This window comes from Motacilla alba, chromosome 8 (assembly GCF_015832195.1).
Source record: "Motacilla alba alba isolate MOTALB_02 chromosome 8, Motacilla_alba_V1.0_pri, whole genome shotgun sequence".
NCBI lineage: Eukaryota > Metazoa > Chordata > Aves > Passeriformes > Motacillidae > Motacilla > Motacilla alba.
The window spans coordinates 22,177,751-22,190,649 of NC_052023.1; the positions used below are offsets into that span (position 1 = coordinate 22,177,751).

Sequence of the window (12,899 nt, forward strand, 5' to 3'; positions counted from 1 at the left end):
AATTTTCTAAAAGGGGACCACTGGGTAATATTGTAATAGGAAAAAGGCAGTAGTGTGGATGCACACAATTTGTTTAGGATATTTAGATTTCATGTCTCCTTACAGGTCAGGTTGTGCTCACTGGATATTTTAAGCCACCGTCTTTTATCCTAAGAGAAATATGTGCTTTTGTGGAAACTGAAATTCATTTCACCTTCGTTTTAGTAGAAGGTGGAGGGGCAGCAAGTAAAATGAAAGAACCAGAAGGAAGAAAAACAAATTTGAAGCATTTATTTTGGAGAGTTTTTGACACAGCTTCCTTTTAATCCCTGATTAACAGATGAAAGAAGATACACTGAGACACAGCTCTAGTACTAAACCCTTTGATAAGAGAATTACAATGTCTTTATTGTACAGGCTTAGTTGATTTGTCTGCATCATCTTCTGCAGCAGTGATTGCTAGGCAGCCAGAGGAGAAGCTGTTTTCTGTGTGGTGTTCAGGACAGGCCGTTACGTTTATCCCAGGAGCCATTACTGTCTGTAATGTCTACTGCTGATTATCAAGGCTGGAGTTTCCAGTGCAAATAAAAATTGTCCTTGGATGGTCCAAAGCAATGATTAATGTCATTGGTTCACTATTGAACTTAAAAGGAAAGCAGTGAAAAAATCATTGTCATATTTATCAGAACGAAAATGGATATATCTAACATATGTACAGTGTCCCCTTCCAGCCATGCCTGAGGATGGAGGAGCGGCTTCGCTGTCTCCTAGATCAGTCTTTCCATGGGCGGTGGCTGCACCATGTTCCACATCTCCACGCGGGAGCCCTCCTTCTCCTGGCGGCTGGGGCTGTAGGTGCCCTGCGTGGCCCGTTTGCTGGCGGTGACGGCGGACACCGCCATGGCCAGGGACAGCAGCACCAGCAGCGCCAGCGTCACCGAGCCGATGGCCGTGAACACGCTCGAGAGCAGGTCAGCTGCCAGCTGCAAGGGTGCAAATCATCGCAATGTCACTGCCACCAAAGGACTCTGAGACACACCTGGGCTGCCCCAGGAGGAACACAGAAACCCTTCTATGAACAGGGCTTCACACGGGTGAGTTACTGCTGAAGCACCCTTTATTGGAGGGAATTAACACATTAACCACATTAACCCCTCCATTTCGTCCTTTGGACTCCTCAGAGTGTGACTGGATGTTCAGTGCTCAAGGCAGATGAATTTCCTGTAAGGACCCATTTCCTGTAAGGACCCATGACCCATTTCTCTTTGACAGCTTCCTTACCTTGAAAATAACCTGCAAGTTAATATGTCTGTGGGCTGCAGTAGTAATTCAGCAATTGTTTAACCACTTCAATCAAAATTCATTATTCCAAGAAATTTCCTATATTATTATATTTCCTATATTCCTGTATTTCCTTCATATTTCCTAAAAACTCACTATTCCTATTATTCCTATGAGCCAATTTGAACATATATTGAGTTACATTTCTTGCTGGAGAAGTGAAATGTATATGAATATATATATATATACACACACTTACATATATAGAAATTTTGTTTACTTTAAATATTGTGAAATGTAGTATTTCTACAGACATTCCTACCAGTAAACTTTTCTACCAGCATTTTTGCATGAAATAAGCATTAAGAGGCTGCACAATAGTGCATAATCAGTATGTTTTCACAAGTAAGTTTTAAAATATTCATGCAGCTCTTCCACATACAGACTTCATAATTCATCTATGGAAACATGAGCAGTAGAGTACAGGATTAATATAAGGATGCTACGATTTTTTGGGGTTTTTTTCAGTTTTCATGTGGCAGTGGGAAATGTAATAATGTCAGAAGGCAGAGTGCACATAAACCAATCTGTCAGCTGGAAAGCTTCAGACCAGAGAAATTTTATAGTTGGTGGATGAACGTTTTGTACACATCTATGTATGCACTTTCATGTGTACAAAATGCTTATGGTGAGGAGAGCAATGAAGTGATGTGGTTAGTGTGGAAAAGTGGTCGCTATGGACGGAATGACCCTAGCAGGAATTGAACTTCTGGGCAGATTGTGCCATCCATCATCTTCTGATTTGTATTACAAGTGACAGCTGAACTGCCCGAGATGAATGCGCGCTTGAGGCTGAACTTTCAAATCCCCAAATGTTTAGAAACAGAAAACAGCAGGTCAGAGCCTGTTTCCCAGTTAGCTGCTCCATGTTGCAGGATGTTTTAGTGACCTGCTTACTCGTCATTTCCAAGGAAGGGCAGTCCCAGTCCAGAGCACGAGGATGATTTTGCACTCAGCGATGGATGCCTGGAAATGGATGCTCTGTGTGTGCATCCCCTAGACTTGTGCCTTTGCCAGAGAGCAGCAATGCCAGAGGGAAAACATTAAACCAGTCCTGCCTCTTTCTTCCTGTCTCCAATTCCACACTGATGTAAAAGGTCCTGCTATAATAGTAAAAGCAAGTTCGGCTCAGGGGTTCTCTCCAGGGGATAAATGATCGACTAGGATATTTTCCTCTGTCCTTGATGGCTAAATATATGGTCCCTGTGATTTTAAATACATTTTCCCCAATAGAAATAATATCATGCAGGTGTCAGACCAAATGACTACTACTCTAAAACAAGGTGGCATGAAGCATGTTGGTCTATTAAATTGCATTGGATTGGGAAGGTTATTTCATCTTTGGCTGGTGTTACAGACACATTTGAGATCCTAGTTTTGTCTGTACTCTGTTGGACTATATGACCCTTGTTCCTCTTGTCTCAGAGAGGTAGCAAATTTTTAATGGAATTTTTGTTCACAGAAGCTCTCTTTTATTTTCATTGCCTGCTCTGGGAAAATAAGGACTAAGATAGTCCAGGTTAACTCTGATCCTGGGGTTGAACAGGCCATTTGCAAGAGAAATTCACTACCACAGGCAAATGGATGCTGAGGCCTCGCCTCTGATATGTGAAATTTCTGAATTCAGTCTCCACTTTTCCAGTCCGTACTCTTTCCATTCCTGTTGCAAGCATGTCTCTCTGTATCTTTTCATTTATGATAACCTTCAAATTAATTTTATTTCTTAAAGAAGAACTTTTTGCAAAGAATTGGGGTGAAGAAAAAGCTTGTAACTTTCTAAAATGGAGTCACACATCTAAATGTCATTCTCAAATTAAAGTCATCATAACAAGCATTTTTTAAATTTTGCAATAGTTACTTATTAGAGAAACCTTTCCCATCCTGAGCCAATATGTAAAAGAAGTTACCCCACTGATGAATATCTGGAGAGCTGGGGGTTTACCATGGTAAGATACATAAGCTAACTTTATTTCTATGTCTATATTGCTTCTAATTTCTAAATGTGGAAAAAGGCCTTTACTTCATCTTTTAAGGTGGATTCTATTGATCAAAACCCCCTGATGTTCCAGTGCTGTCCTCTGGTTTATCACCCCACAGCTCCCTGCTGAAGTTTCCAATATGAGGTACCCCCTTAGCAGTTGCACTGAACTGGTAACAGGAGTTGCCAGAAGGCTCTGCAGTCTGGTCCCATCAAAATCAACTGCTTCTTTAGTAATTAATGGCTGAATTGTTAAATTAATTTGGAAAATCAGCTGGCTGATCTGGAAAAAAATATCTGAAAAGCTCTGTCCTCTGTCATCTCAGAGTCTGTTCACTGCGTGTTCGGTGATGATGATAGACTGAAATAATTGTAATTAGTGATTCCAAAAATAAAAGGGTTGAGCAGCATTTTTAGTAACATTAGTGCTGCTGAAAGAGTGGAAAAGAGGTTTTCCGTCACTGACCGTACTTGTACTTTGCATAATCGAAGGGAGTGGTCACTAAAGATGCAGTTTGAAATTAAAGGTCCCATATCAGTGCTTCAGGCTTTTCTGGCCAGCCCTTGCTGGTGCTTCCCCCATGGACGGGTCTGAGCTGTGAACCTCTGGCATGTTTCACAGCGCCCAGGGGCTGCTCTCGTGTGTAGCTGCTCACCTCAGTGTTCCACCCGTGTCCCAGGCCCCCTGGCTGTGGGTCTGGGGCATCCTGAGGGACTAGAACACACTCTAATAGCAGTTTTCAGCTTCATATCACCATTCCCTTCCCCACGTTAACTGGTGAAGCCCTGGCTGCTGAGCTGAGTGCTGAGAGACGGCAAGAGACAGATTTTGGTGTGCTTGTCACAAGGCTGTTCCAGAGGACCCAGCGAGAGGTGCTCTGCAGCCTAGAGCTTCAAAAGAGGAAAGCTCTGGAAAGGAATGGACAGAGCAAGACAAACTTCATTTTGTCTTGGCACAAAGAAACCCACCACGGGACACCTGGGAGCTTGTGAAGGGAAACGAGTTCCTGAATTTTTTTTTTGTTGAAAACCTTTGTTACTAGGGAAGCCTATGCAACACCCCCATACATTGTGATTGTCAGAAATAATTCTTGCTAATAAATAACATATTGTGATCACAGCTATTTCTGAATGTAACTTCAGCACTGCTTATGAATAACGAAATATATGCAAGGTAAATGAAGGAGGGTTAATTAACTGGCTGGGCAATAACTTAGAGATTCTCATTACAGTTTGAGGCTGGACTGAAAGGCCTCCTGAGGGCTCTTCCAACCTGAATTGTCTTATGAGCCTGTTTAGAAGGTATTTGGTGACAGAAAAGTTTTAAGAGCCCCTACTATAGAGGAGCTGCCAGTGAAAGCTGCAGCCTTGGTGGTAATAGCAAGTCCATCCTTGGATGCTGATAGCAAGATGATACCAGCAAAATGAGCTTTGCTACCATTGGAAAGCCTATCTGCTTCTTACTAAGTTGGTTTTTTTTTTTTTTTAGGATGTTCTATTTATATACCTTTGGATGTCAGCTGACAAGTTTATTTTCGCAAAAATTTTAAAAAAGGACAGAAAAAACATGGTTGAATTTAGTTTTCATGCAGTGGATGGCTTCATCTGCAAAGACAGGAGAAAATGCAGGTAAAAAAATCTTAGTCTTTTTTTAAAATCAAGACTTTTGGATTTTCACTGGTAGTTTGACATCAAAATTTATTATTTTTTCTAGGGTTATTTTATTTTTTTTTAAATATTTAGATTGCATAAAATAAATCATTGAATAGAGTGACATTTCATTATAGCTCTGGGTTTTGCTTTTCATTTGGTTATAGAAATTGGTTTATTGTTCTGCTCTGGTTCCTTGATCTGCCTTTTGAATAAGAAGGGCCCAGTTCAGAAGTCAGAGCTCAAAGGCATTTATCAACCCAGTGCATGTTTGCTTACCTTTAAGCAAGCCACCTCCCAAATGGTTATTTTATAAGAGGGAACATCAGGGATTTGCTGTAATGAACACTTCCACGTGTGCCCAGTGTCAAAGGCAAGTGGAACAGCACGAGGGAGCCCAGCCAAGTGCACAGGGCCTGCTTCTCCTGTGTGTGTCACATCAGGCTGAGCTGAGCTAATCCTGCCTAGTGCCCACACAGGGATGAGTGGTGTGGCCACCGGGGCTGAGCCAGACCAGGAGAGAGGAGGAGGATGCAGCCATGGTGCCGGCAGAGGAAGGCAGCAGGTGGGAAAGAGGCAGGGAGCGCTTCCTTGGGGTGCTGCTGCGTGGGGAGGAGCTCTCTGGAGGTGTCTGTGGGGTGTGGGAGGTGTGACGTGCTCTGGAGGCAGGAGCTGCCTGCTTCTGTGCCTGGGCACGAGGGATTAACCCACCTCCATTTCAGGATCCCTCAGAACGCGCCTGGTTCTGGATGCATCTCCAGACAGAGACATCAAGGCAGGCTTTCAAACACAGGGATTGACAAACTCTGGAGACTTCCCCTCCCTGCCTCGTGCAGGGCTTTTTGGGATTTCTGCAGCTGCTCGTGTGCACTGGAGCTTTTGCTGGGGAAGTCTCAGATCCTGAGTCCTGACACCACTCACAAGGTTATCAGCTCACTCCCAGTAAGAACATCTGATCCGTGCTGCCCAGATTTAGTGTCTCCAAATCACAGCCATTTGCTGTGGTAACAACTGGCTTGAGTAGTCCTAATCCATGGCAGTTACTTTGAAAGGCCTGGGGGCATATAGGGATAATAGTGAGCAGCCAGAGAAAAGCCATTTACTTGATTAAAAGGCCCACAGATATGCTGAGTTCATTTCACAGAGGATTTACAGCCATCTTATTGGAACTTTTTTCTCTTACAGCCTGAATTCAAATAAGAATTGGTGTAATTCAAGGAGAAATCCAGTCAGGCACACACAAATCTGCTATCATGAGATGCATTGATGACCCCAGCCTGTGAGGCTATGGTTCACTTTCAACAGCAATGAAGTGGCCATAAATCTATAAATCGACTTTGTTCTCATAAAAGTACATTAAATGAAGGCACAGGAAGTCCCTTTTTCTGTGATTTTCTTTTTTCACCTTAGCAAACTGTGGCCTATCGCTCTCCCTCACATCACCTGTAAAATGTAGCTGCTCTGCTTGTGCTAAACACCAGCCACCATGTTCCAAGAGCTGTTGGGCTGTTGAGTTCAAGTAGTAGTAATAATAATAATAACAACAACAATCATCTGTTTGGGACTCATTTAAGGAGCACAGATTCATGTCAAGCCAAACACTGCGCAGGCCACTGGGAAAAGCAAACTATTTTTAAGATGTTATAAACACCACCTATTTTCTTTAACTGCTTTATCCTGTAATGGTTTTTTCTGGTTTCCTGCTTCATGCTGCTGTCCATGTGGGCACTGATCTTTGAGTGTATCTATAGACAGTTATTTTTCAGGTCCTTGAATAGTTTACTCCTTGCTGCTTTGGTACCTGTGGCAACAAAGGAAGCAGCACTTAATGCACTTTAGCTGATTTTCCACTGTTTATCATCAGGGAGACCACACACTCCTTCTGCACACCTCAGAACTCTTCAGTTCATCTTGTGGGTTTCAAAAGTGGCAGTTGCATTGCAGAGACATTCCTCTTGTCCCCTGAAGTGATTCCTGAAAGGTGCAGTATTTGCTGTACTGTGAACCTGATGCCTAACAAGTTTCAGGATTAAATGGTAAGAAAAGTGTTTGAATTCTCTCAGATTGAGAAGCAGAAGGCAAGAGTTTAAAACAGACCTAGGAAGACTGCTGCAGAGCTTTTCTCTACTTTTGCTTCCTTTATGCGTAAGAAAAAGGGCAGTTTGTAGGACCAGATTCAGCTGTGGAGCCTTGAACACCTCAAGATCTCAGTGGCCTGAAGGTGTGGCTGCCTCCCCTTGCAGCCAGCCCAGAGCTCCAGTCCAGGGGGGTCTCTCGGTGTCCCAAACTGGCTCTGGTGCCTTCTGTATGCAGGGCAACACCCCAAGGTAGCATCACTGCTTTTTCCTCTGCATCTTAGGAACCTCTCCTGCTGGCCCCATGTTCACTGGGAGGAGGAGGAGGCTATCCTGTTGTCCCTCACCTCCCTCTGAAAATATCTCTGAATTACATCAAGGGCTGTAGATAATCTTGAATTTCCAGCATTGCTGTTGCTGTTTCTGCCATCAGCCCCTGAGTTATTTTCCTGATTGCTGCAGGGAAATACAGTCCCACTGCCTGGAGGGCCTGAATGAGACTCTGAGTACTCTATCTGTCCCTGTAGACATGGCTGAAGAAAAAACTTAGGTGACTTATTCTGATGTGTGCAGAATATCCACAGTATATAGGCAGTTCATCTTGAAGAAGAACGATTTGAAGTAATCTTTTAGATTTCTTTTTTTGTTTTCTTGTGGGTGTTATTGTCTGAATATTTTCTTGAAATGTCTCTGAAGAAGTTATGTTCACTACAACCTCTTTATTGTATATGTTTTTATATAATGTAGTTTGAATAGTTTGTCTCGGCTGACACCTGACAGTTTTATTGATTCCTTCCTGAAAAATGTCAACTTTCAGTTTTCTGACAGTTCTTGAAATCAAGGAAAAAGCATAGAGAAAGTTCCTGTTAGTTGCTATAATGATAAATTGGTCATCTGGCTTGACCAGCTATAGATCAGAAAAATGCAGTCTTTACTATGAAGGGAGAATTACGTCTGTGGCAGACTGTGAGAAAATTAAGAAGATGGAGATGATTGAAGTCTAGGATTTAGCTAGGCTTGCAGAGAAAGCACCTCATTAAGGAATTCTGACAGCCTCCCTCCTGGCACGTGAAGTTGCACTGTTGTGACACTCCAGAAGTTAATGAGGAGGTTTGTTCTAATTATAGAGGAGCAAGAAATTGGAGATTGGAGACAGAGCTCTCTGAAGCGTTGCAACTAAATTGTAAAGCAGACTTCAGTGAAACAAGAGTGTTGTTCACATTAGTCCTGATCTCCCAGTCAGACCAGCTTACCCAGACCTCCTCCTCCCCACACTGGGCTGCAGGACCATTCCCAGATCACTTTAAACAGTGCTGTGTTTAAATCAGAGCAATTTTCCCCCTCCTCAGTGCTGGTACATGCAGCAATACATGGCTTAGGTGGCCTTCTGTTGGCAGTATCAGCCTTTTGGCCACAAAGATTTTCCAGCTTGGAAGGCTCACTTTTAGGAATTAACCTTAAAAGAACAGGCTACCTACAGTAACTATAATTTCTTTAACTATTTGTAGTATTGATATCTGGTTTGTATTAACTATTTAATGCAAGCAGTCTAGACATGAAAACAGAGGAGTTTAGTACTTCTGGGATGGTCTGTCTTAGGCAGAAGGAACGATAGTCCTGGCTTTGGCCACCATACTGTGCATGAGCTCAGCCATGCACCCAAAAGAGCCAGAAGTACACAGGCAGCCCCTTAAAATCTGCATCAGATGTTTTGCTGGATCGGTATCTCACAGACTGCTGAATGCCTTTTAGGCAGCAGAGTGTTGGTTGCACAGAGAGAAGTGATTTGGGTGGCAGTTTGGGAGGGCAGCTCTCATTAAGCTGTGGGCTTTGAGAAGGCTCCTTGATAGTGCTCCTGCAGCAACTGCCAGTGCTAATTTTGTAAGTGTTCCAGCTCTTTTTAAGATCATCCGAGTGGTGCAGCACAGATTAAATGTGCAGCTCCAATGTGTTGTTATGAGATGCCTTTTAAAATTCTATCGACAGCCTCTGGTGTAGGAACTTCACCATCTGCTGCAATCTGAAAGGATAAGAGGGAAAAATCTATAGCTGGTGCAAATCCAGGCAAACCATGCTGAGGAGGAGTTTGTCCCATAGCTGCTATATCACAGACTAGACAAATGTTTTAGTAAAGGTGTCAGTCTCTGGGGTGCAACATCCTTTTCCAGTTTGGGAAATGCTTTGGGGCATCATACAGAATTATTTTTGTGCGTGGCTGCCAGCACAGTGTATCAGGTGGTGTTTCTTCACAGGGCATAACTGCTTTGCAGCTTTGAGACAGCAGATTCTGTGTGAGTGCATCTTGGTGGTGGATAAAAGCCTCATCAGGCAAGCATCTTGCAGGAAGAAATGGGAGATATTTAAACTCAAGACTATCACTGAAAACACTGGCTTTCTGTTTTCCCCTCCATGTGGCCAGGTTGAGTTTACTGCATCCCTGTAGCTGCCACAGTAAAAGTGGCCCCTGAAGAGGGATTGGGAAGAACACACAGGCCTTTTGAGGAAGTCTGCTGTCATGGGAGAGTGAAGTGGGTGTGAAGGGGTCAGGAGGTTAAACCCCCAAACAGGAGAAGAATAAGAAAAGATGCTGCAGTGCTGAGGATGAGGGCAGGACAGTTTCCAAGGAAAAGAGATGGAGAGGGGTTCAGTAGATGGAGTGAAATAGTTAAAATTATGAGAAAGAAGAAAGGATTTCAAAACTGTTTTGTTCATTGATTGCACAGGTGTTGGTCAGAGCAGCATGTGCAGGATGATGTTGTGACACTCAAGATGGGGCTGATGGTAATGACAGCATTTGGAGACGAGAATGGGGCAGGAAAGGGTAATGTAGGCTATCAACAGCTAAGTCAAGGAAGTAACTAAACCATTCCTACTGTAAACCTCTGCTTTTCTGATCTTTTCCTTGTATGTTTTATCTGTCCTTCTGACTCCAATCTCTTCTGTACAAGGGAAAAAAAGCAAGAGAGATTTTCCTGAGTTATTTGCAATGTGTAAGTACTGTCTGAATGAATACCTGCTTGTTGTTTCTCCTCACTAACGTGTTTCCTTGCACATTATTTTCACCTGTGATTTGCCTGTATTAGGAATTATCAGTCTCGATTAACTGAATGGATTTGCACAACCTGACTTGGGCACAATGTGGAGTTGCTCAAAACTCCACCTTTTAGCACATGATAGTTGAGACTAAAGATGTCTTTCCTAATCAGTGGTGTTAGTGGTAGGTGTTCTTTTATTTCTGTAAAGGTCTTTGAGAACAGCCCCAAGGACCCATCAAAGCCCAGCACCACAAAGGGAGCAGCCATCTCCTGTGGGCTGTGGTCCCTGCCTGTGACCACGGGTAGCAGGCCCTGGTTCTCTTGCTGAAACTCGGTGCTGAAATTCAGAGCCCTGCCTCTCCCTGCTTTCTGTGGGAATGAGAAGCTGCTCTGTCCAGTGATGCACAGTAAACAGGTGGGTCAGCTCTGTATGCCACAGCACAGGCCGTTACAATTCCTGCCCAATTTTGTAACTGCCAGACCCTTTCCATCCCTGCTTCTCTGCTAAAAAGCGAAGGCAAGGATCTCAAAACTGTTCCATGAAATTCTTCTCCATTCTTGGTGCTGAGCTCCTGCAAACCAGCCATGTGTTGCTACCTAGCATTAATAGGATGCTGTCAAGTGGTGGTGAAGTAAGGAGCGCTGTGACTGTTTCACACTGTCAGACAGCAAGGTATCGAGTCAGCAGCAAGCCTTTGCTGGGAGCAGCACTTCGATTGCAGCCATCTCCTGCTTCCAACTGTAAATATTAATAGTATAAGATAGACCTTCATTGGCTACATCATATTTGCCTTAGCATGCTACGTGACACTGTCACGTTACTTTGCTAATTATATTCCTTGATAAAAACTTTCAGTGTGTTTTTGTCCCACTGGCTGGTTTTTTTCCTAGTAGAAAGCTGATTTGAGACAACAAAAATCACTTGGTTTAGCTTCAGGAGAGACTTTAGAAGAGGTGCATGTAGGTAAAGTGTAAACGAAAAAAATTCTAAAAACTGCTATATTAATAATCAGACTTGACTTAGACCTTTCATTTGTTAGCAGAGTTAGTTTTTATCGGTTTTTTTAAGTGTTGTTTTGTCTTTTTGATAGAATTGTGTGAGTGTGTGTCTACCTCTGAATCTCACCACTGTCCTCAGGGATTCTTGGATCAAGGACCACATTCCCAATATGGGATCTATCATTGTATCAATGCATTACTATCATTGTATTGGCATTGCTGCCATTCAACAGGCTTTCATCTGAATGTGAACTGGATGAAGCCAGCTCTGATAATTGCTTTTTTGGTATCTGCTGAAGATGCAAATGTTTTAAATTAAAAGTCTCTTTCCATGTTATAGCTAGCACAGCACAGGAGAGAAAGGTCTCTGAAAATGCAGTAGAAATTTCTTTTAACTTTCTACTCCACGCTTTTACCTTACTGCCACCTAAAGATAACTAACAGAAAATACATTGTACTACAGATTAGAGAGTTTTATCCTGGTATGCTGGGAAGGAATGGTGACCCTATCAATGTCTTTCTTTTAAGATTTCCTACACTTTCAGATTTTCTTGAAGATCATACTTCTTGGAAATAGGAAATAAATCTGCTGACTCAGCTCACTTTACCTCTGGTCCTCCAAGGCAAGGTGTACTGACTCTGAGGCCACCTCACCCTGTTTCTGGCCAGGTCTGTTTAACTCAGATCTCCTCAGTACAGGCTGAAATGAGCATTTTCTACAGTGCATGGGGTCAGGTCAGCTCTGTTGGCAGGTGTAAGGTATTTCTGGTAGAGCCCCTCTTTGATTCCTCCTGTGTCAGATGTGAGTGTCTGCTGTCCAGCAGGCAGCCTGAGTGGCTCCTCCTCCTCAGCGCCGTCCTGGTGCCTTGTTTCTTATTCAGCAGTTTTCAGTTTGGAGAATGCCTGCCTTTAAAGCAGCCTTTGGTCAGAGAGGGCAACTGAGGCATGAAACAGAAACACAATTAGCCCATGACCAGTCAGGCAGCCCATGGTGGAAATGGTGATTGAATTTAATCTCTTCCCTCTGCCCAAGCTCCTCCTGTCAGTCACACCAGGGCAGCACAGCCCAACTCTGCCCCTGCCAGTGGCACTGGGGAGCTGTGGCTCAGGGTGTGCCCTCCAGGCTCTGCCTTGCTGGCTGTCTGCACCGCTGCTGGGGCAGTAACGCAGGAAGCCCTGAGCAGGAGAACCTGGGCCTGACAGGTGATCTTTCATGGAGCTGTTGCCATCAGACATTTTTGCTGTATGACATTTTTTTTTGGAGTGAAGTGTGGCATTCTCTGTTGTTTAAACTGCAATACTGCATTTACACTGGTAATAAATCCCTCACATGTGCCTGCTACAGGTTTACAGTCTGCACTTGGACTAACCTCACACTTCCACATCAACTGACCCTTTGTTATTTATTGGCCAAGCACCAGGACAGATGCCCTTTCCCAGGATGGCCAGGCAGGACTCCTCTCAGGCAAATACCCTGGAGTGCAGTCCTCACTCCTCTCTTCCTAAGGGTCAACTCCCTGCCCAGTGGGACTATTACAGATTCAAGCCTGCTTTGGTTTTATATATTTTCAGATATTGGAAGGATCTGGCTCCACCAGCCTCACTAGTGGTAACTGCCTCTAGCCAGTGATGACTCATCTTGTTAAAGTATCTGGCTGTGGTCATGCTGCAGTGTTCAAGATTGTTCATCCTCTGTCAAAGTTCCCCTCTGAAGTCTCACAGACCTGACACTTTGCTTGCTGGCTGTCTGCATTTTTCATACCACAAACAGGCCATTTAATTCAACTAAAAAGGTGATCAGTAATTTCCAAAATGCTTTTTTGTGTGGCTCTGAGTAACTCT

General features: G+C 43.5%; 1 protein-coding gene across 1 annotated transcript in view; it reads right to left on the reverse strand.

The window, feature by feature from the left end:
• Nucleotides 1–272: 272 nt before the first annotated feature.
• CRB1 (crumbs cell polarity complex component 1) overlaps nt 273–12,899 on the reverse strand; it is a 95,133-nt gene continuing 82,506 nt past the window's right edge. The window contains exon 12 of the mRNA XM_038144429.1: nt 273–962. Within this exon, the coding sequence (XP_038000357.1) occupies nt 747–962 (216 nt within the window). The 3' untranslated portion in view covers nt 273–746. The remainder of the gene's footprint in view (nt 963–12,899) is intronic.